Source organism: Protomyctophum bolini (assembly GCF_963924005.1).
Source record: "Protomyctophum bolini genome assembly, chromosome: 9".
NCBI classification, from domain to species: Eukaryota; Metazoa; Chordata; class Actinopteri; order Myctophiformes; family Myctophidae; genus Protomyctophum; species Protomyctophum bolini.
In genome coordinates, this window is record NC_137870.1 from 10,609,627 (window position 1) to 10,633,418 (window position 23,792).

Genomic DNA, 23,792 nt, shown 5'->3' on the forward strand with positions numbered 1-23,792 from the left:
CTACTGGCTCCATTGTATGGTCTTGTTAACCCATTTTGGGGCGGGAACCCCTTTTGGTGTTAGCATTATGTTATGCTTTAGCTATTGAAAAATAGCAGATCTACAAGCTCATAGCGTGGCACCAAGTGCCGCGCTACGAGCTTGTAGGTCTGCTATTTTGACTGACTTCGACTGATAGCTTTTTCAGAAAACTGTCATTTTCAGACAGACATTTTTAGAATCTGATCTCAGGTCAAAATGGGGTAACCTACTGGTTGATATGGGTTGATGACACTCAAACCCGCTAGTATAGTGTGTGTGTGTGTGTGTGTGTGTGTGTGTGTGTGTGTGTGTCGGTCAGTCAGGGTTTCCATCACAGCGTCTCTCCCTCTCCGTTCACCTGGTCGTTGTTGTTGAACCCCGGCGACGGCTTACTCCTCATGGCCTCGGTGCCGCCCCGCGACGTCTCCTGGAAGAAGCGCCGCGGCTTCCACATGGACGTGACGATGCGCTTGTACTCCTTGCGGAAGTTCTGGTTCAGCAGGCCATATATGATGGCGTTAAGGCAACTGTTGAAGTACGCCATGAAGTAGCTGACCACGAAGAGCCACTCGGGCAGGTGCGGCACCACCCCCTCGGGGTTGATGGCCACCGCCAGGCCGATGAGGTTGAGCGGCGCCCAGCAGATGGCGAACAGCACGAACACCACGAACATGGTGATGAAGTTCCTCATGTCATTGGGCTTGAGCCGCGGTCGCATCTCCGACTTGACCTTGCGCCTCACCTGCAAGTGGTGGGGAAAAAGTAACTGAGTACATTTACTTAAGTACTGTCCGTGCCACGCTTTTCAGCCGCTGAGTTCTTCTGTTGAAGAGCCACCAGCTGATTGGATGAACCGGAAGTAACAATCAATCATTGCCGGGGCAATCGCTACTCGATAGATACTTTTATTTTCATCACAAAGGCTGATATGGTACCGCGAGGTCGCAGGGTTTTTTATTGAGCTCCTAAAACATCGATGTTTGGTATGATCACCTTCAATTCTGAGATAAATGCTGCTAAAGATGTTGATACAGATGTGGACGGAGGTAAAATTATCAATGACGTCACCAACGCGGAAGCAAACCCTTGCCCGGCAATGGAGACACCAAGAACTGGTAAAAAAAAGTCATACTAGCAATGCTGGATGCATTATAAACTAGAAATGCACTCTGTCGAGCTGCCAACATGCGCATTGCACACAAGTAGTGCGCAAGCAGAGCGCGCCATGAGGTGCGCTCACCACTGCTGGTGCGACTGCTGTGGTTTCTCATATGTACCGACATACAGTACATACCCAGCCAATCACTGTTCTTGGTCCCTGATTGGCCGAGCGACGCCACCGACATACATACATACTTGGTCCGTAATTGGCAGAGCGACACCACCGACATAAGCAGCCGATTACAGTAAAAAGTAATAAAGAAAACACGGCCCACTCACGTATATCATCACTTTTCTTAAAACACCTGTGCAAAGTGGCTCGCACGGCATATCGCCACGGAAACGGATGACAGCATATGACGTCACATCACGTTAATATAAGGTGAAAAGACCGATAGCGCTCTTCATGCAACAACACCAATAATTATGGGCAAGTTGTTGAAAGCGGGCAGGGTGGTGATGGTCCTTGCTGGACGCTACGCCGGGCGTAAAGCCGTCATAGTGAGCAACATCGATGATGGCACGTCTGACCGTCCCTACAGCCACGCTCTGGTCTCAGGTATCGACCGCTACCCTCGCAAGGTGACCTCATCCATGAGCAAGAAGAAGATTGCCAAGAGGTCCAAGATCAAGGCCTTTGTAAAGATGTTCAACTACAATCACATTATGCCCACAAGATACTCTCTAGACATCCCCCTCGACAAAACTGTGGTCAATAAGGACATCTTTGGGGACCCTGCCCTGAAGCGAAAGGCCAGGCGGGAAGCCAAGGTCAAGTTTGAGGAGAGGTACAAGGCCGGCAAGAACAAGTGGTTCTTCCAGAAGCTCAGATTCTAGGTCTACAGAAGGAGAAAAAAAATAAGATAAAAAAAAAGAGAATTTCATATTAGCACCTCATTGGAGACCAGCTCAGCTGCGACATACTAGTGTCATGTCCAGGGGGTGTACTTGTACATCAAGCTGCCTCACGCTACAGAAACAGGAGATAGGCTCCTGCCCTATGGGCCCCATGGCTCAGCAAGGCTACTTACATCATTGGAGGTTATCTGACTAGATCTCAGACACAAACAGTGACCAGCTCCTTCCGCCAGATTCCATATTTGGGCATACCTGACAAAGAACCCCCCGGCTCAGGGCCCCTGCCCATGGTCCATATATGGAGCTGGCCTGCTCTGACCTCTGACAACACAACATTCCATATTTGGGCATGCCTGACACATGCACCAAGTCTCTGTCTACTATCTGAGTGGGCCTTTTGGTTTCGAGCTCCTTCCCAACTCACCTGGATCACCAGGACACAACTTAAGTGATGATAGCAGTGTTGATTTCATCCACTAATACTGTGACAATGTTTTTCACTGACAAAAACTAAATGGAAACTAAATTAAAACTGACTAATAACACTAAATATATTGACAATTTCGTCAACAAATATATAGACAAAAATGTTAGGAAGGGACTAGTGGACAAGAGATCCAGTATAAGTCATTTTACATGCACTTGGTTGCATGCTGAAAATAGCAGATCTACAAGCTTGCAAATTGGCTATGTTCTGCAAGTGTAAAATCTTATGATATTTAATCGACTATAAAACTAGACTAACACTAAAACATTCCAGGTGACTAAAACGTGACTTGAAAAACGAAATGAAAACCATTCAAGAGACTATATGACAAAAAGAAAACTAGGCTATATGAAATCACCTGGATCACCAGGATCCAGATGCGCAGGTAGCAGAAGGTGACCACGGCGATGGGCACGAAGAAGTGGATGACCACCACGGTGACGGTGTAGGACGTGCTCACGGCCTGGTCGAAGGTGCACGAGTAGACGCGCGCGTCGTACTGCAGCGAGCCCACGAAGAAGTTGGGCACGATGGCCAGCACGGTCAGCACCCAGATGAGCGCCACGAACAGCAGCGTGTTGCGGAAGCTGTACAGCTTGTCGTAGGCGAAGCTGTGGCAGATGTAGCAGTAGCGGTTGACCGCGATGCCCGTGATGTTGAAGATGGAGCCGATGACGCTCAGGCCCATCAGGAAGCCGCTGACCTGAGAGAGGGAGAGAGAATGAAAAGAAAGAGGTCAGACAACAAGGATCACAGCATGCATAACACTGTATATTAGATACAGTCAAACTTTGAGTTTTAGCACTCATATGCTTGCTTGATTTGTATTAACAGTTTGTATATTATATTACTCTCATCAATGTGATCAATTTTAGGTTAGACTTTTCAAATTCCATCCTGATTGGCGAATTCCCTTCAACATTACTGGCATACAATAACCGACCTGAATTGAGAGAGAGACTCAAGGTCAAACTAAACGGATCACAGCATGGATAATACTGTATAGATACGGTAAAACTTTGAGTCATATGGTGCGTTCACACGGGCAGATGCAAAGATTCAGTCTACCATTCATTGTCAATGGAAGCCAGCGACATGAAGCTATACGAAGCAAATCCAAAGTTTGTAACTGCTGCAAAAAGCTACAAAGCTACAACTGTAGCTGCAATTGTTGCTGACAAACTTGCGGCGTCTTCTTCTAGTCCGTTTCCGTTGTTTCCGATGCATATAAATAATGCTTAGGTCCAAAAGGGCTCGCAGTTGAGACTCCATGCTCGATAGTTGTGGTTTTTCAATCTCCCCTGATGGTCACTGTGCCTCCGACACATGTCACTACGGACACCACGCTTGATGCCGTCAACGACCGTGTGAGCAACAGATATACAAAGCGACCAAATACGTTGTCATCTTTGCATAATATTATGCCTCGTGTGAACGCAGCACTACAGTTACACACCTTGCACTGGGTTTCGCCGAGGGACCACCCGTCGTGGAATATGGCGTACAGCACCATCGGGTAAGGGTAGAATGCCACCACCAGGTCAGCAAATGCCAGGCTCACCACAAACACGTTTCCTTTACAGAGAGAGAGAGAGAGAGAGAGCAATTTTCATTATTGGCGAATAATATGTGAGTAATGTGACTATACCATTAACAACCTATAAGGAAGAAAAAAAGACACCTGAATTTCATCATGCTTTAAGTAGCGTGTGACATGTCAAACTAGGGGGTTTTCATAATGCTGAATCCATTCCAAGCATTAGTTTTGCACAAAATACACTCCTTAGGCTAAAAATGGCCATAGCCGTCATCACATTTGTGTTAGCCTGGAATCCGCCGGGATAAACTGTGCACAGCTTCTGGACTTGAGACTAATTCATTAGAGCGACAGTGAGAGAGAGGAGTGTGTGTGTACGGGTGTGCGTGTGTGCATCAATTTAACAAAGGCGCAGACTATCAGAAATCAGCAGAGTGATCGACGTTTGTGCTACTCTATGCCAAATTGAAGTGGACTCGGACCCAGACTTTTTTTTCGTCCCTGGAAATAAAAACGTCTGGGTTTCCGAGGCTACATTTGTGTTGACAGCTACGTACTGTATGGCCGTCAACATAAAACATAAACATAAAACGTTGGTGTACTCAACATGCCTGGGTTCACATTATGGCAAGTGGACTAATGGTTAAAATGGTGTTTGAAGTTACGATGGATTTGTATAGGAAGGGGGCGGGGCAGCTAAAATGAATATTGAATAATATCTAAATACTGAAACAAGCAACTTAAAAACGGCCCGGTGGCGTTCACAAAAGCCTGCATAGACGATGAAATGACCCAAACTTTTTGTGAAACATCCAAGTATATGTATATTTACTTATTTTTATTATGTTTATTTTTTTTCAAATAAAGACAAAAAATGGAGAAAAGAACAGGGTATTCAGAACAAGTCATTACAATAGGTTACACTATGAAAAGTGGAGGACATACAACTAAATAGGCTACAGAGTAGGTTCAGTGTGACATTTGAGCATGTGATCTAAGAATGGCTGCCATATGCCATAGAACTTTCTCCATATTTAGCCTATAGACCTACAAGTAAGTTCAGTTAAAGGACCACTTCACCACTTTTCAACCCATCTTCATATAATGGGCACTGTGTTCTACTCAGTCTCAAAGGAGGGCTGTGGGCAGTTCAGAAACCTGTCCACCAGTGATATCATCGATGGGTAATCCAAGCTAATAGAAACAGCAGGCTTTAGTTTCTAGCCCTGAAGAATTGCAATGCGAAAATCGAAGCCATCATCATGTAAAGAAAAAAGATCTTGCTTAAAAAACATCTGCCTAACGTTGATGCCACCAAACCATTTACATTTATCACACCAAAATGTATACAGTTTTGGGCATGTCCAAAAGATGTGGGTCAGGGTACCTTCTGCCATTTCACATCGACCACATAGTGGTTGGAAATAATGTACTTGATAAATGTAGGTCTACTTTTTCCCCTTCCCATAAATGTAATGGAATCAAATAATGTCTTGAAATGTAGTGGCGTGAAAGTCAGAAGTATCCAAGAAGTTAAGTAGGTTACAGATTACATTCAGATTAGATTGTAATAGAAAGAAAAGCATTGCTTTGTTGCTGTCCATCACTGCTAATGCTCATTCATTTCCTTCCAACGGTATCACATTCCATTCCAGTTTGTTGCATGTGTGCTGCCCACCGGTCAAGTCAGTCAATGAGACAGTTCATGCATTTATCACTTGGAAGAAAAAAGAAACAATCAAAACATTTATGGAGCACTTAAATTGGAGATTTTGCCAAATGACTTGTGTCGCACTGCTCATTATCTGGCGTCTCTGACCTATAATTGGATGACAACGGGTACACGGCATCTAATTACCTCGTGAAAGCTATCATGTAATTGTATTGCTACCATTTTGTCGCAACAAAGAATGAACAATAGTAGTGTGCTTGCCAATATTATTGAATTATTTGCTTTAAAACACATTCCCTCCCATTACCATAGGCGGTAACGTGAGGCGTGCACCGAGGATTGGTATGTGGACCATGGGAGGTCTATGGAGGCTAGCGACGGAAGCTAAAATTAGGTAAAACAATTATTTTGAATGGCCAAGAAAGTAATAATAGCTTTTCTCGAGATATCTCGAGGTTGTTAATACTAAACTTATCACATTTAGTGACGGCTTTTTCATTTGCTTGACAGCACGGAATCCAACATTTGCTTTATTATTGTCGTCCTCTCTCTCAGCAATCTTGTTAGGCTACTTTGTCCCCGTGAGAGCCTGACACTTTCTTTAGTTACTGCTGGAAAAAAAGATTGGTGACTCAATTACCAAGTCGTATAAGCTAATAAAGGTGAAGCTGATCGATTCGATCTGGTTAGGCAACGACCCAGAACCCATGTATCATAAGGCCACTTACATGGAATTTGCATTTAGATTAAGCCACCGCATTTGGCACTGCTGTCTGTCACTGGTATACCTGCTTTACTGTCCTCCACTTTAATATTTCTGCTATTAAATGGCATGATAAGCTCCATATACGCCACTTGAATTGATTTGGGGCAACAACGTATAGTCCCAGAGGTTACCATTTGCATACGCAATTGAATGCACGTCCAGAGCAATCAACCTCCTTGTCCCTGTCCCCCAGTGCCATTTTAGTAACCCCCCCTACTTCAACAATGTCATTCTTCTCCCTGCTATACCAGTTATAAGGACAAAGCAAGGCACTGAACGACAACATGGAGATAATACTCTATCATCATCGTCATCATCATCATCTGACTTTTTCATTATCTCTCCTTTCAGTTTCTTCTACTAGAACAGTTGAAGTACTCTTCCTCTAGATCTGATTCATGTGGCAATAAACCGCAATAAATGTTGGCATATGCAGTGTGCTGAGTGCGTGTCAGCAGACAGCTGCTGAAATGAACTCATCATGTGTCCGCGTGCAGGTGTGTGCGTGCATGCAAATCCTTCATCCGAGCCTAGGGCATGGGAGTAAACGACAAGCCACTCATTAGCATCATGATCTAGTTCCTGTTTGATGACATTCTCATACTCTCAGGACTCTCGGGATATTCATGTTATCATACTCAGATTTTTTTCTTTTGCAATTTAGGCATTTAGCAGACGCTCAGAGCAACTTATAGTAAGCAAGAGCAACACATGGTAATACATCAAATAAGGGTTTCTTTGTTGGCCAACATCAGTGTTTAGTACTCTGTGCAGGGGGAGACATGTGAGAATTTTGGTTGGTTGAAGACCAAGCGTGCTGCGGCATTCTGGATCAATTAGAGAGGCTGAAGTGCACATGCCGCTAGGCCAGTGAGGAGAGAGTTACAATAGTCAAGTTTTGATATGACTGATGTCTGGATAAGGAGCTGGGCTGACTCCTGGGTGAGGAAGGGTCTAATTCGTTGAATGTTATAGTTACAGTGGAATGTGAGTTGACTGTGAGTGGTGGTTTATGTTCCGAGGGGCACAGGCTAAAACAGAGGGATGTTGCTGTATATTGACGATATATCGATATTGCGATACCCTTGCGATACTGATATTGCACTCATGTTCATTCTTTGATAGCGATATGATAACGATATATTGTGCAGCCTTATAATACACATCTAGTCCATGGCCTCTGTGGGTGAAAGCCACTGTTTTAGGTGAACCGGGATTGCGCTGAATAGAGTGTACAGTACTTGACTATAAATACACTTTTAGACAACTACAGTTGACTTATTAATTAAGTAGCAGAACACAGAATCATTGTGTGTATGCGTTCCTGGTGCGTACAGTATGTATGTGTTTGTCCATTTGTTTTATTTTTGGCTTTACGTAGGCTACTGTATATATAGGTGAGTGTATATAGCACTTGATGTATATGAATCACCCCACTCAATGGAAAGCCAAAGGAATCGTGCAAAACTCCCAGCGGGTGAATGTAAAGATAGGGCAGTGGGGGAAACTTACTCTAATAGTAAGAGAAATCTATGAAAATCTGGGAACTAAATCGTTACCAAGAAATTTCTTCAGCAATGTGTTTCTAAAGGTGTCTAATAACATGTACTAAAAGTTTGAAATTCAACTCCTTTGGGAAATTGAGTTATTAGCATAAGATGTGACCTATACCCATAACATCCTATATAAGGCCAAAAAGTCAAAATTTCATCATTCTTTAAGTAGCATGTGACATATGATTCTGAATCCATTCCAAGCATTAGTTTTGCACAAAAAACACTCATTGGGCTAAATTAGGCCATATCCACTTGACCTCATCATGTTTGTGACGACGGCTATGGCCGTTTTCCTCCCAAGGAGTGTTTTTTGTGCAAAACTTATGCTTGGAATGGATTTAGAATCATGAAAACCCCCTAGTTTCATATGTCGCATGCTACTGAAAGAATGATTAAATTTTTGACTTTTTTTCTTTATATAGGATGTTATGGGTATGGTCACATATTATGCTAATAACTCAATTTCCCCCGGGAGTTCAATTTCAAACTTTTAGTACATGTTTAGACACCTTTAGAAACACATTGGTGAAGAAATTTCTTCACCAATTTCTTGTTCCCAGATTGGTCAAATACCTGATAAAATGCCCTTACTATAAGTACATTTAACTGTACTTAATTCTTGCTAGGTCCATATACTGTACTGTATTATACGTAAGGAACCCCAACGTATACTCTGTTATGGTTGAGCCCCACGGCAGCTTTTAACATACAGTAGATCCGGCTGCTATGCAATATGCCTCCGTCACCACCAGCTATGGGACATTACATCTGATCCCCGTTTAGCGCAGTTCAAAGGAGGATTTTCAAACCTCCACAAGTGGGATTCTACGAGAGCTGTCCTTGGTGACTTTGTACTGCATCGCTCCCGACATGTACACGTTTCTGGCGATATATAAAAGCTCACAATGCGTCGCGATTCCCATTGTGAGCTTGTAGATCTGCTATTTTCAAAAGATGACATTTTGAAAACTTAAAATGGGACAATCTGTAAAAGTATTGTTACTTTTACTTTTTGTCCACCACTGCATGCGAGGCAGAATCATGATATTCAGCACAACTGGCTGAGCCGCCAGGCAACCCTAGAGTTATGCATTTTGTAATTATGCTAATTATGCTATTTCTACATAAATGAGCTCATGCAATCATAACACCCACTGTGGCAACTATGTTTGATTTAATGTTTTGTATTGTTGTAATAATGCTCATGGTTACTCAGCCACTACAGTGCAGGAAATTTATGTTACAGTGCATGCATAAGTAGGTCTTATTACGGCAAGGCGCGGCAGTGGTTCATCAGTGTATGTGTAATGCGTGTGTGAATGGGTGAATATAATGCACAATCTATGTAAAGCGCTAGACATGCACCATTTACCATTATGGTTGTTGTTATTGTTTGTGCCTGGTGTGTCGTGGCATAACTATCAGTCAGATATATTTACAGACAGCTTGGTATGGAGCCTTTATTATGTCCAGTGGTACACCGTTTTCTGAAAAACCTATGTTTCTATGTCAGTGGTGCTCAACCTTTTTCATGTCAAGGACCCCCAGAATTATCTATTGTTTGGCTGCGGACCACCATCTGAAAATATGTAGTTCCAGTTTGGTTGTGAACATGGACAATTTCATGATTATGGACACTTTAAAGGGACAGCTCAACTGTCAAAAGGGACATTCATAATTCATATTTCATCAAATGTATAATTCATTGTGTTAAGAAATATATTTGTTTTGTGTCTTTCTAATTAATAACCAGTTGGAGCGTTGTCATTCTGGTAGAATCTTTAAGAGCGGTTATAATGGTTAAAACACCAAAAGGGCTTCCCGTCCTGAATGGGTTAAACTACTGGTACGATAATGTGACCAAACCTGACAGATAGTAAATCATTGGATTATTCTTTATTTTCGTTTTGTCCAGGCATAGGAAAGCAGGGAATCATTAAATCATAGCTTCAAATTGACATATTGGTTGTGCAGTTTGACCGGCTAGCTTTTCAGATATAGCTGGCCCCAGGATAAAGGAAGTTATTTCTATTTTTAGAGAGGCAGATCTGTCTTATATCTTTCAGAATATGTATATATATAAACTATTTAGTCATTACAAAGATAAATGGTCAAATGACATAATGGTCTAAACCAAAACTTTGATCATAAGTCCAGATGAAGCAGTGTTTTGGTACAGAACTGTATGTCAAATCCTTTCTATAACCAGAAACCAGCGGTCATTGTGTGCTCAGCTGAGAACTGGTATCCTGCCTCTGGCTATTGAGGTAGGGAGGTTTTCAGCAGGGCCCAGAAGAGAATAGATTATGTAATGTATGTGACCTAAATGATGTGGAAAATTAATTTCGAAACGTTGATGAATGGTGCAGGTCCCCAGCTGATGACCCGTTTAGGCCCACAGAGGTGTTCAGTGAGGTGTCACAGCGCACCTGTTCAAAAGGCACTGGAGGAGGTGCGTCAGGCAGCAATGCCCAGCAGGAATACCATCCCCTGTATCTGATAATAATAGAGAAAATATATCCTAAATAAATACTGAAACCTGCAGATATAATCATTAAGGAAAGTGTATGCATGCATTATGTGTGCTATGTAAACTCTTCATTCCCATTTTCCCAGCCATTCAGTTGCAAAGATAATTTGGCGACTCCCCGAGGGGTCGCGACCCACGGGTTTAGAACCCCTGATTTAGAAGACATTTTGTAGAATCACGTTGGGTGTATTGCTTTTATTGTTGACGCATGATCTTGTTTGCCTACGAACTTGCATGCTTTTAAAGTTTACTCATGGTGTAGTGTGAAAGGTTTTTTAAACAGAACATTTAATAATGAACAATGCAAGAGCTACAGATTATATTCATTTGCCACTGTGACTGACTGAGTACCCCTCCTACTCTAGTTTCTTTTGTTGGAGCTTGAAGGCACACTTGAACTCTTTGAAACCCACGTTCAGCTTACATTTTATAGCATTCCAGTTCATTTCTATGTATTCTTTGTATTTCACTTTTTGTTCTCTCTCTCCTGATTAGATACAATTGGTATCCTGACCTGGAAATGGATTTTCTGTATAGGCCTATAAGCTGCGACTACACACTACATACGCGTCAATTTCCCATGCTGTCTTGCGCTGTTAACAACAATAATAGCCTAATAATAATACTTTGTATAGCACATTTCATGACATGAAATGCAGCTCAAAGTGCTTTACAGAGCAATGAAGAACAAAAAAGAAAACATTAAAATAATAGTACAAAAAGGCAGTGGATAAGACAAAACTGTGAGGAAATATACAGACATCACAGAGAATAAAAAATCAACTAAAAGCCAGAGTGGAGAAATGGGTCTTGAGCTGTGCGTTAAAGTTATCTACAGAGGCTGCCTGTCTTATGGTGTAATGGGAATTTATTCCAACTGCCGTAGAAGCAGTGATGTTGTTCTTGTGTGTGGTTTGTTTCACTTACGTTGAAGTGCTTGGCTCACTGAATTAGGAAACCTACAAATGAAATTACTCTGACACTGCTGGTCATTTCAACCAGTTATTTCACTGTAGTGCTTGTCTTTTTCCATTGCGGTGCGGTGTGAGCGTGACTTATGTGTCACACCTAAATTAATCTTCATTTAATCTTTTAGTCAGACCAGACAGAGCTGATGAGATACGGAATGGAAGAGAGGGAAAGCCTATTATACTGTGCGCACGGAACAACCCAGACTGCTGGCCTGGGTACCGAAACCCGAACACATTGATCAATCACTGTCAGCGCAATAACCCCAGCAAGCACCTTGCACAATACGCTTGTATTTTATAAATTATAATTCTAATGTATACTCCCCTTCCTCTCACACTCTGAGCTCTACCTATACATCTATCACTTCCACCAAGTCCATATCTGAGGGCTGAGAGTTCGTTTGGCGAAGGCTACACACGACATGTGGCAGGCTCAGTCAGTAAAGCCTTTTAAAAACAAGATTATTTATGTTCGATCCCCATAAGAGTAGTACAGCTTATAGCGATGGCCTTGCATGCAAGCTGTGCTATCATAAGTGTTTTACTGACGCTTCAAGTCGGGGTAAGTTCTTTTCAAGTTTAGTAAGACTTTACATGCATTATGTGCGATCATGCGTGCCGTGCACACTAGGCTGGTCGAATTAAAGAAGAATAGGCAATTTATTTGGCGGTACATCACGAGCCATAATGACAAGACAAGGCTAGCTAGATTGGAGGCTTTCATTTGGAAGACGTACAGCCCTAGTGCTCTCTGTCTTACAGCCTTGTATCGGTGGCCGTTTGGGTGTCAAACCAGTGGTGGAAAAAGTACTCATGCACAATTTGTAAAAGTATCATTACTGCAATATAGAAATACTTTGTTACTGTACAAATAAAAGCCCATAATTAAAATTTTACTTGAGTAAAAGTGTTCATTGTGCAGAATATCAAGGTTTCAAATGTATATGCAAATTGAAAAGCTTTTGAAAAAAGCCGATCTACAAGCTCACAACGTGTCGCATGGCTACGCATTGTGAGATTGTAGATCTGCCATGTTCAATTGGCCAAAATGTATAGGGCAGAAGTGGTTAATGTGTGTTTTGTAATAATCATCAAAAATCAACAAAAGTCAAGCTGTCAAATAAATGTAGTGGATTAAAAGTGTAGAATAATTGGCCGAAGTACAAATAGCTCAAAAATTGTAGTGCAGTATTTTAGTAAAAGTACTTAGTTACTTTCCACCACTGCCTAATACACGAGCATTTTGATATTTAGGAAAGGAGGGCATGGCCAATCGAATCGCACACTGAGAATCACAACCTGGCGTTGGCCAGACATTATGCTGGCACTCCCAGATCCCAGCAGACACTAATGAATGACACCCTAAAACTATATAGCAGCTGGGGATGTGGGGGGGAAAAAAAGAAAGAACAGGCACAGTCATTGCCACCCAAATCTAGTCTACTATATGAACACTAATGAGTAGCACATAAAAAGAGCACATACATTTTTAAAGCTATAATGTTTCAGCTTTTTTTTTTTTTTTTGCTTTATTACAGTAATTACTGTAGACCAGTGGTTCCCATGCACCCCCTGTTACCTCGATCCGACCTATAGCTGACGCACCCCCCCCCCCCCCCCCCACATGGAAATATAAATGGCATAAGCTATATAGAGACATATATTTCCTATTTATCCACATATATGCACATATAATCATATATGAACCTGAATATGGCATGCTGGATAGGTTGTATTCTTCATATACTTGCCATATATTGGCATAATATGTTAATATATTTTAAATAAAACCATAGCACCACCACCACCACCGCCTTTGCATGTCGCGCACCCCCTAGAAGGCGCTCGCGCACCACAAGGGGTGCACGCACCACAGTTTGGGAACCACTGCAGTGTAGACAGTGTTGCAAGAGGAAGCTGAAGTCCGACAAAGTATAATAAATGTAAGATATGAGTCAGAGTGTAATTCAAACTCCCCTGTTACCTTCACTGACCCTTCCTGACAGTTAGTGCTGCTAAATCCTCCTCTCCAATGCGTGATGTTAAATAATGTTTCACACACTGGTCTTGCAGAGGTACAGTATATATGAATCATGATCCTCAAACCCATTGAACTGAGTGCGCTGAAGGTGTTCGATAGGAACCCCCACTCGTACTGTACCGGTCCACCACTGTAATAACCCTCAGAGGTACAGTTTAGCTAATTATAAGGTTTTTAATTACACAGGTTAGACCCTAGGTAGCTAATTATAAGGTTTTTAATTAGACAGGTTAGACCCTAGGGTCGAAGTATACTAACCTAGAGGAGCATTGAGTGCCATATGTACAGGACCCCTTGCTCTACATGTGGCTCTCAGATCTACAAGCCATTAGTGCGGCACCGAGTGCCACCCTACGAGCTTGTAGATCTGCTATTTTCTTTTTATATATATATATATACAGTATATATACTCTTTCACAGCAAACATTTTTAAGTTTATTTGCTATAACATTTACATATTTTGAGATGGGGGGGGTCTGTGGCCAAATACATATTCTGGGGGTCGTCCTTGCCATGAAAACGTTTGAGCACCACTGACATAATGTCTTTTTTTTAAAGAAAACTGTCATGATTTAGAAGACATTTTGTAGAATCTGGTCCCACCAGATATACGCAGTACATCAAGGCTGCCCACTATATACGTTACAATATATTGTCCTGTGTCTCCAGGCTGACCAGTTGTAGCACTTATGAATGAAGTCTGATGCATTGAAAGGGACACAATCACATTTAATCAGAGCATTGAATGCTCCAGTAGCTCAGTGCTATGGATGCTCGCAGTGCTATAGACACTCATAGGGTCTATTGTAGCTAATTTATAAACGGATTTACAAAATGGCACAGCCGTATGGTCCCTCTTATCTTATTTACATTACAAGTTCAAGTAAAAATAGGTAATACATTCTTCTCCATGGGAGTATTGATCATGTGTAGGGCAGTAGGGGTGTATTACCCATTCATGAATAGAGCCATAATGTATAGGAGGCAATCTGTTTGTCTGGCCGACTTTGCCACACATTAACGTTTAATCCTCTCAGCTCTGTAAAAGTGAACCACTCTCGCCGATGTGAAGCGGAGAGAGTGAAACACTGAGGGGCGATGGTTACTCTGTGACTTCACACATTCATCAAAGTGGCACCTCGTTACATTTCTCTCCGGATGCGATCTTCACAACGTGTCACTCATCTTGACGGGTATACAAAGACATTGTGAGTAGTACCAGTGTGCAGGTTAATATAAGCAGGCATGTGTTGTATATTCACCAGCATGCGTCCCACATTCCTCCACCACTGAATCACATTTATGCGTCCCATGTTGTTTAACGTGGGAATAAGTCTTCCTGAAACTGTCTGAAGTGTGAAAACAATTCTCCCGGGGTTATTTGAACACTAGATTTAGCTGCGTACAGTGCCAGCGCGCCTCCCCTGGGATCCACAAGCGAGGGCCCCGTGGATCATTCCATTCGAATTAAATCCGCCGGCTCCAACGGCAGCACAGATTGATTCCAGATTGATAAGGACCCGGAGGGGTGATGGAATAAGAAAGAAGCTGATGCAGAGGGTCTATAGAAAACGGAGATGGCAATGTGTTAATACCCCGAGAGAGGTCCTGGGTTGGGCTGAGGAAGATGTGTTTATACCCCGAGAGAGGTCCTGGGTTGGGCTGAGGAAGATGTGTTTATACCCGAGAGAGGTCCTGGGTTGGGCTGAGGAAGATGTGTTTATACCCGAGAGAGGTCCTGGGTTGAGGAAGTTGACGGAGACTATTGCTCCAGTCCTATCTGTGTGTAGTAGAAAAGAGGAGCGGGCGAGTGGCTGCTAGGTTTAATGTTTGTTTAATTAAAGGAAATTCAATTCAAAGTAACTTTCTTGGCATGAGAAAACCTATACGTTTACAAATTGCATAGCCAAAGCTATAATAAGAGTGGTGCAACTCCCCCCCCCCCCCTCCTCTCTCTCTCTCTCTCTCTCTCTCTCTCTCTCTCTCATTAGCAGGCAACAGTGCAGCACTATCCCTCTCTCTGTTTTCTGCGCCCCTCTACTGGTACTCATAGTGATATACTGGTGCTGATTAACGTCACATAGGTGAACAACACATAGGTGAACACGGACATTGCTGTTCCTTGGAGTGGTTGCACCACTCAAAAACAGTGAAAATGGGAAAAGTATATGAGGGGTACAGCATTATGTAAACACAGTTATGTCACATTGCGGCGTTATATGCATGTTATAAACATGCATAACAAATAGCAACATTTTGTTCTCAAGAATAAATAGTATACAAAAAAAACTGTGTTTAAAGGTGGTAGTCCTTATGGGTGGTACATTGGCTAACCTTTTAACAGTTCACACAATTTGCTGCTGTGTTTGCACATTGTATTTCTCCCAATAGGTATGGGTGTTTTTTGTCGTTGGTCATAATTCACTTTGTGTGCGTAATGGCTGGGTGGGAAGTACTGTATGTGTCTCTGTTGTCTTGGTATACTGTAGTGGGCAGGCATAAAGCACTATGGGAATAAGCACTATCTCCGGGTTCTTATACAGAACCCAGAGATAACATTCAAACTAGGAAGAAGATGATAGGAGCGGTGATGAAATTGGAAACATACACTACCAAACTATCTGATAAACTTTACTTGATCTCTCTCTCTCTCTCTCTCTCTCTCTCTCTCTCTCTCGCTCTCCACAAAGGAGCCATGTGTGCAGCTCTCAGATGTGGACAGTGAGTGCATATACAATAATACGCTTACACACACACACACACACACACACACACACACACACACACACACACACACACACACACACACACAGAGAGAGAGAGAGTTATTGACATTCAACTTCAGGACGCAGAAGAGCCTAGTCTACATGCTCCTCTGCATGGTCTTGATGAGTAACCTACTGGTGATTATGGATTTATAACACTTGAAGCGAGAGAGAGAGTTATTGACATTCAACTTCAGGACGCAGAAAAAAATAGATTATAGATTACATTGCAGTAATTATGCTGGCTATAGCACTGGATTTAGCTATAAAAAGGTATATAGAAAAATAAAGCTATAGGCATAGCATACAGTAGCTAGTATTTTCTCAGTCCTGTGGGAGTTTATAGCGTAGTGTATGTTGATGTGGAAAGTTAAGAAGTGCACCACCGAAGCTCAAAACTTTGCTGCAAGACAAAGTTTGAAAGTTTTGAAAGGAGAGTGGAGGGCAGCGATTCTGGAGTTGCAAGTTGGTGTTGGCTATAGACCACACTCTGGCATCGCATCGTATCGTATGGCGGCAGCACAAACATATCATACTTGGGGCCCTGAATTGACTCGAAACAATGACATCAGTTAAATTTGTGTAAATGGAGGACTTTGATTGATTCTGGTGCAATTGTGCTGCTCACCCTAGAAGCAAAATTGTAGACTTCAGCACAAAAAAAGTAAGGCTTTTGCACACCTACAGGTGACAGATGTGCGTAGGAGAAGGAGAACCAAGACATACTGAAAAAGGACAAAACTCCCACACAGCTGTCTTCAAATGCAGTAGAAAAGTTGCTTTTCCCTTAACTCTTTTTTTTTGCTGGTAGCATAAATGTAGTGAAGCTGTGCCACCATCTGCGTCCACTTTAACAGGATGGGGTTTCCTCCCTTCAGCACCCCCCCCCCCCCCCCCCCCCCCCCCCCCCCCCCCCCCCCCCTGCACGCACACACTGTAAACATTTGCTATCATTAGCATTAGCGCACACTGTTTACCTCTCGCCAGAAACGTTTACATGTCGGGAGCGATGTGGTACAAAGTCACAAATGACAACCGAATGTTGCATGGCTGAAGATCCACAGAGGACAGCTCTGGTAGATTCCGATTTGAACTGAGGTAAAGGGAGAAAAGTTTTAACATCCCATAGCTGGTGGTGACGGATGGGGTTACATAGCAAACGGATCAATTTTTAACGATGTCGTGGGGCTCAACCATTATATACACAGAGTATACGAGGGGATACGGACCTAGAAAATAACGTCCCATAGGCTGGGGGCTACGTATATATACGGGACCTGGGAGAGAAAGACTTAATACACTTTTCAACTGCAATTTGAAGACCAAAGAGATCATCGCTCAGGAGTTGCATACTCCTCCTACTACTGCATAAATTGTGCTGACGGGAAGGTTCACACTGCTCACAGATCGAATCACAAAGGGGCAAAGTCAATCTGTTTTAGCAACCAAGGAAAACAGAGATTGAAGGATCATCCGAGCAAGAAGGAAACGATAAAGAGCAGATCAAAGTGCTTCTCTGGAAATGTAGGAGGGGAGTTTTAACCCGTCATCATAGCTTTGTTTTATGTATGATGATAAGAGCGCCCCTCACTTCAGTTTACACCGGTGTGATTTAAGAAAATATATATTTATGGAATTGTTTTTATGAAATGCCAGCATTATTTTCACTCCAGTACCAATTTGACTGAGCAACTTTCACTTGTAGTTGAGTATTATTTGACTAGGAGTATACTTTGACTCAAGTATAGGGGTTGAGTAGCCTTCTTTGTTCACCACTGTCAGAGGCAGGGACGCCGCTGACCATTTGGTTGCCCTACTCGGCATATTGCGTGTATACGTAGCGACGGCGCTGGTCCGAGTTCAAGGCTACAGTCGGTTCTCTTTCTGTCTAACTGTGCAGCCCAAACCATCAGCAGGCAAATCCTTGCCACAGTCTAAATCGCTCACGGCGTCAGAATCTTCATTATAAAGGCATACTATGTTCAACAGCCATGACGGCTATAGGAGGAGATGAAAGGACTGTGTAGAGCTAGGGGTGGGTAACTTTGACAATGGAGAGGGACAGTATATATTTCCACACTCACTCCAGAGGGCCACAAAAATAGCCGATCCCATTTTTTTTTTGGAAGCTTATACGCTAACATTGTTTTATTCAATCCATGTATATAATGAACCCTCTAGCGTCCCTATTTTGGGGAGAACATTCCGTGAGAGTATCTGCCATTCTCAGTGAAGATATTTCGGTTAAAGAGTCCCCCTTGACTCTATACTCTCCTTTAACCTAAATAATAGGATCTACTGTAAGTGGTGAACACATTGGCTTTCCGTTGTGATACTGTGTGACAATGCTATTATAGGTCAGGAAAAGAGTATCCTTCACAGGTAATACAGTGCTTATTGTCTTGACACACATTATTCCCCCAAAAGTGGGTTGCAGCCAAGATTTCTGTATTGACCATGAGGGGAAGTCGTATACCTTGAGCATGCAGTGGAATATTTGTTTCTTGGTTGAAGACGGTATAAACAAAAGCATGGTCTATGGATTATGACTGTGAAAGGGCACAATGAATCATAGTTTTTGTCATGTTAATCTGCAACGTTTTCTAAAAGCCCCTGAAAATCCACTTATTACAGTATTATGCCTAGGGCCTCAAGTCTCCTGTACTTCCAAAGAACTCATTTGTATTAATTTGCGTTTGACATGAACCATCCATCAATATATATATATATTTGGCAATACTGTTTACCTTTTAAAACTTTCTGTGCTGAACGGGACCTCATGAAACTTAAAACAATAAACCATACATTAGTAAACTGAAAGTCTCTTTACCAAAAATTGCCGATCTACAAGCTCACAACGTGACCCCCTCCAACAACCAGTCCACGGGCGGCCATGTCCCAGGCTGGACCACCAAAGGACACAATGTTCCTAGTCCACTCCTGTATTGTCACCCAGTGTCATATCGTTCTCCGTAGTGTGGCTGATCCCGTGGGCCCAAAATCCACCCACTATTGTTCCGACAGTGGACAGACACCGCTAGAAGGCCAGGTCCCACACCTCTCTTCCCGGTAGATGCTCACGGGAAGGACTACTCTGTCGGTATACTCCATCGGTGAGCAGTGCCTTGCTTGAAAAACCCTCTTCCTCAGCCTAGCAAAAAGCTGCACTGGCACACCCTATGCGGTGGTGAATTTCGTCGTCAATGACAGCTCTTTGCCGTCTGCCGCTTGCCTGATTCCATGTGAATGCAGCATTAGTCTGAACGTTGCAACGTGAAGCTGTGAGCTGAGGCAAAGGCTGCAGCACACATACTGATTATAATGTAGATGATCATAATGAGAGCTTTCTGCACCTGGCTGTTATTGAGTCATTCTTGTTTTAACCAGTAAGACTCCCTGAGGGTGAGAAGCAACAATGTTGCGTGCACGCATCCGCCTGGGTGACAGCAGACTGTCTGTGCTGGCGCTTTGGCATGGAGGGTCAGATCAACATCATTATGAAATCTGTTGTACTGGCCATATATGGAGCGTGTCTTGAGTGTACAGGGTTTGATGAGGTCCGATCAACATTATGGAATGTCAGTACAGGTCAGGTCCATATATGGAGATGATATGACAAGGTTTGGTGTCTTTGATTTTACAGATTTTTGCCTGCCCATTGGTGTGCCTTGGGCACAAAAGCTTTGATACCGACTGGCCTATATGTGTGCAATAATAGAGCGACAATATTACATCCCAGATTGCGTGCGTGCGTGTGAGGGAAAATGAGAGACTCAGAGGTGCTTATGCCCCAGACGAAGTGTGTGAGTGGGCAGATGATGTATAGCCTCTTCCATCCGAGAACTGCTGGCACTGAAAATATCTCAATGCGTCTGCAATACATCCAGAGAGAGGATTCAAGCTCTCTGGCTCTCCAACCACGCCTGTCTCACACCGTCAAATCCTCAGTGTTCATTTAAGTCTTGAGTGTAAGCGTAAGTGGGATAAAAGCTCTGGCAGATAGAAAGCCGTAGACAAACAACAACAACAACAAACAACAGTTTTCAAAGGGCTGTAGAAAGTGTCTGTTGAGTTGATGTGCCTTTCAGGCAGTGGTGTAAAGAAACTGTACTTTTCCTACAATTTTGAGGTAGTTGTACTTGAATGTATTTCATTCTGGGATGAAATCCTTGTACTTTCATTCTATTACATTTATTTGAAAACTTTAGTCACTAGTTACTTCATTTTGATTATAATTATTATTAAAAAAACAAACATACACTAACCACCTTAGCCCATGGATACATTTCAGCCGATTTACAAGCTCACAATGTGTCACGATGTGACACACTGTGAGCTTGTAGATCTGCTACTTTCAATGTTTTTAAATGGGACACTTTAAGTAATTTGTTTTGTACTTTTACTCGTAAATGTTTGAATTCCAGACTTTTAACAGAGTATTTCTACATTGCAGTTATGACATGTGAATCCCTCCACCGCACTGCTTTCATCTTCTGTTCAAACCACCCGTTTGGTTCAATTTGTACCCTTTTCAGAGTTATAAACCTGCAAGGGTCCATTTGGTTCTACATTGTACCCTCTCAGAGTTATAAACCTGCAAGGGTCCATTTGGTTCTACATTGTACCCTCTCAGAGTTATAAACCTGCAAGGGTCCATTTGGTTCTACATTGTACCCTCTCAGAGTTATAAACCTGCAAGGGTCCATTTGGTTCTACATTGTACCCTCTCAGAGTTATAAACCTGCAAGGGTCCATTTGGTTCTACATTGTACCCTCTCAGAGTTATAAACCTGCAAGGGTCCATTTGGTTCTACATTGTACCCTCTCAGAGTTATAAACCTGCAAGGGTCCATTTGGTTCTACATTGTACCCTCTGGGGCGGCGGTGGCTCAGGGGTAGAGTGCCTGGATGGGAACCGCAAGGTTGCCAGTTCGAACCCGGGCTCCCCCAGAGTTACTGTCGAAGTGTCCTTGAGCAAGACACTGAACCCCTAATTTCTCCCGATGTGCTAGTTGGTGCCTTGCATGGTTTCCGCTGCCATCGGTGTATGAATGGGTGAATGTAATGCACAATCTATGTAAAGCGCCTTGGATAAAGGCGCTATATAAATGCACCATTTTACCATTTTTTACCCTCTCAGAGTTATAAACCTGCAAGGGTCCATTTGGTTCTACATTGTACCCTCTCAGAGTTATAGACCTGCTGCGAGGGTCCATTTGGTTCAATACACTCTGAGAGAGAGAGAGAGAGAGAGAGAGAGAGAGAGAGAGAGAGAGAGGCGGATGCAGTGATGTGCCAGTGAGTCAAACTTGGCCTCTGACTTTGTCTCATTGCAGCATGAATTGCTAAATAGCAAACTGCTACTGTAGCCTACTAAATGGCCACATTTAGTACAGTAGCCATGCTATTTTCTCCAAATACCCTAGTCAATGTCCCCTCAAACATCACCACTCTGGATGGAGTATCCATTGAATTTGCATAAATATCTTGGGATTTGGTTGGACAACAAGTTAAACTTCAAACACCACATTGATGCCTTGGCAAAAAAAGCTTAAGTCTTTTGGACCCTGGTCTTGGAATGACCTACAGACCAGACTCAAACTGGCTTCTGTAATTCCCCTAGTGAGCTTTAAAAGGATTGCCATGGGCACACTTTCCAAACATTGCTCCTGCTTTGACATAGCAAATGTTCGTTCTCTTGCTTTTTTGTTTATTAGCAAATTGCGTTGCTTACCGGGTAGTTTTTATATATTCCTTTTATATATTCCGTTCCTGTTCTCCCTTTGAGCTTCTTCGGTAGTGGGTACTGTATTTATGAGCGTTGCATGTTTGTCCCGTTATTGTTTAGTATTTATTGTTACTGGCAGAACTGTGGCACTTATTATCTTCTCTTGGCCAGTTCACACTTCAGTCTCAATGTGGTTTTTACTGGTTAAATAAAGGTGAGAGAGAGAGAGAGAGAGAGAGAGAGAGAGAGAGAGAGCGCGCGCCTCTGAGCATGGAGTGTCCTCAGAACCAGCAGGGGATTAGACAGTTGGCATGCAATTTGGGTTCAAAACGGCATCTGCCGTATGTGTCAGAGTGAGAGAGAGTGTGTGTGCGTGCATTTCTGTCAGAGCCTCAGAGAGAGAGAGAGAGATGTATGCACTCTTCCACCAAGAGCAAGTCAAACTGTCAGATAAATTGTGAGCGGATAAAACACGTTTCACCATTTCTCTAATCTACGCTGTATATCAGTCTGCCCTGCTCCTCTGACAGGTACATGCACACACATGTGCACGCACACACACATACCACTGTGGTGCTCCGCGATGGAAATGACAAGAAACAACATAACGACCCAGCACTCTTCCCCTCATGAGCATGTAATCAAATTACCAAGTGGGTTTCGCTGACTGCATGGCTGTAGCAAGGTGACATTGAAATGAGACCTTTTAACAGGCAATATTAATGTGACCAATGGGGGTCATATTAATCCCTATCCTCCCCTGACCCATGCATGCAGGATCGGCCCAACAAAGTGACCAATCATTTCTAAAAGTCACAGCTTGAAGGGTGATGATACCTTCAAACATGTTTGGCATTTGGCCTCACGCTTTTACGCACAAGAAGGTATCGTGTAAAGATAGTGGCACATGTCCGCATGTGTGGAGTGTGTAAAGATTCGACAAATGGATGCGGGGGAGTTTTCTCACTTAAGATTGGACAACGGTGCTGGTTTTGCATGTGAAGATATCTGTCTAAGGCAGCTAGTTTTCAACTGATTGTGAATGAGGGACCACCGCCAATGAGGATCAACCTGGGGACCACTGTTGTGTTGGGTCTATGGACTAAGATTAGTGCTTTTGTAACACTTGCATCCCATGTGTATATACATCCCACTGTTTCTCAACCAATGGTCCACTGACTACTAATCATTTCCTAATAATAATGACTAAACCAGACAATCCACGATGCACTTCCCCTTCTTGAGATTCTAACTCCCTTTTTCTGTTGAATTTCTTGACCTACAACTTAGGTGACTACATGGACGTTCATCATAGGTCACCATGCAGGTCAACATACAGCAACCACTTCAACCCTATACATTTCGGCCATTTGAAAATATGGCCGACGCAACGCGACGCATTGTGAGCTTGTAGATCTGCTATTTTCAATAGACTTTGTACACATTTTGAACTCTACATTGCAGTATTGGTACTTTTACTTAAGTAAAACAACTGAGTACTTTTTCCATCACTGGTGATAACATATGTTACGTACCACACATACATAAACACTGCTGTAGTCAGGGTGCGATTAGTGATAAAAACAGAGGGTGGGATGTTTTTAGAATGCCATTTAGATTCCCGGCTGGTGTGAAAACGAGTCACCGAATGCATGCATGGGTATAAAGTCCAGAGGGGGGGGGGGGGGGGGGTCCCCTC

The 23,792-nt window shown here is 42.9% G+C and overlaps 2 protein-coding genes across 3 annotated transcripts in view; one reads left to right on the forward strand and one right to left on the reverse strand.

The window, feature by feature from the left end:
• mtnr1ba (melatonin receptor type 1Ba) overlaps nt 1-23,792 on the reverse strand; it is an 82,498-nt gene that overhangs the window by 26,922 nt on the left and 31,784 nt on the right. Inside the window, exons 2-4 of one of the 2 annotated variants that reach the window (XM_080771490.1) lie at nt 3,984-4,102; nt 2,886-3,230; nt 380-763 (exon numbers count right to left, since the gene is read on the reverse strand). In XM_080771490.1, coding sequence (XP_080627616.1) covers nt 380-763; nt 2,886-3,230; nt 3,984-4,102 — 848 coding nt within the window. Of the gene's footprint in view, nt 1-231; nt 764-2,885; nt 3,231-3,983; nt 4,103-23,792 lie in introns of those variants that run through there. The other variant, XM_080771489.1, reaches the window with a different exon arrangement.
• Nucleotides 1,609-2,019, forward strand: LOC308320811 (large ribosomal subunit protein eL27-like; the record flags this gene model as incomplete). The annotated part of the gene is made up of 1 exon (XM_080771491.1): nt 1,609-2,019. The coding sequence occupies one exon, from the start codon at nt 1,609-1,611 to the stop codon at nt 2,017-2,019; it is 411 nt and encodes a 136-aa protein (XP_080627617.1).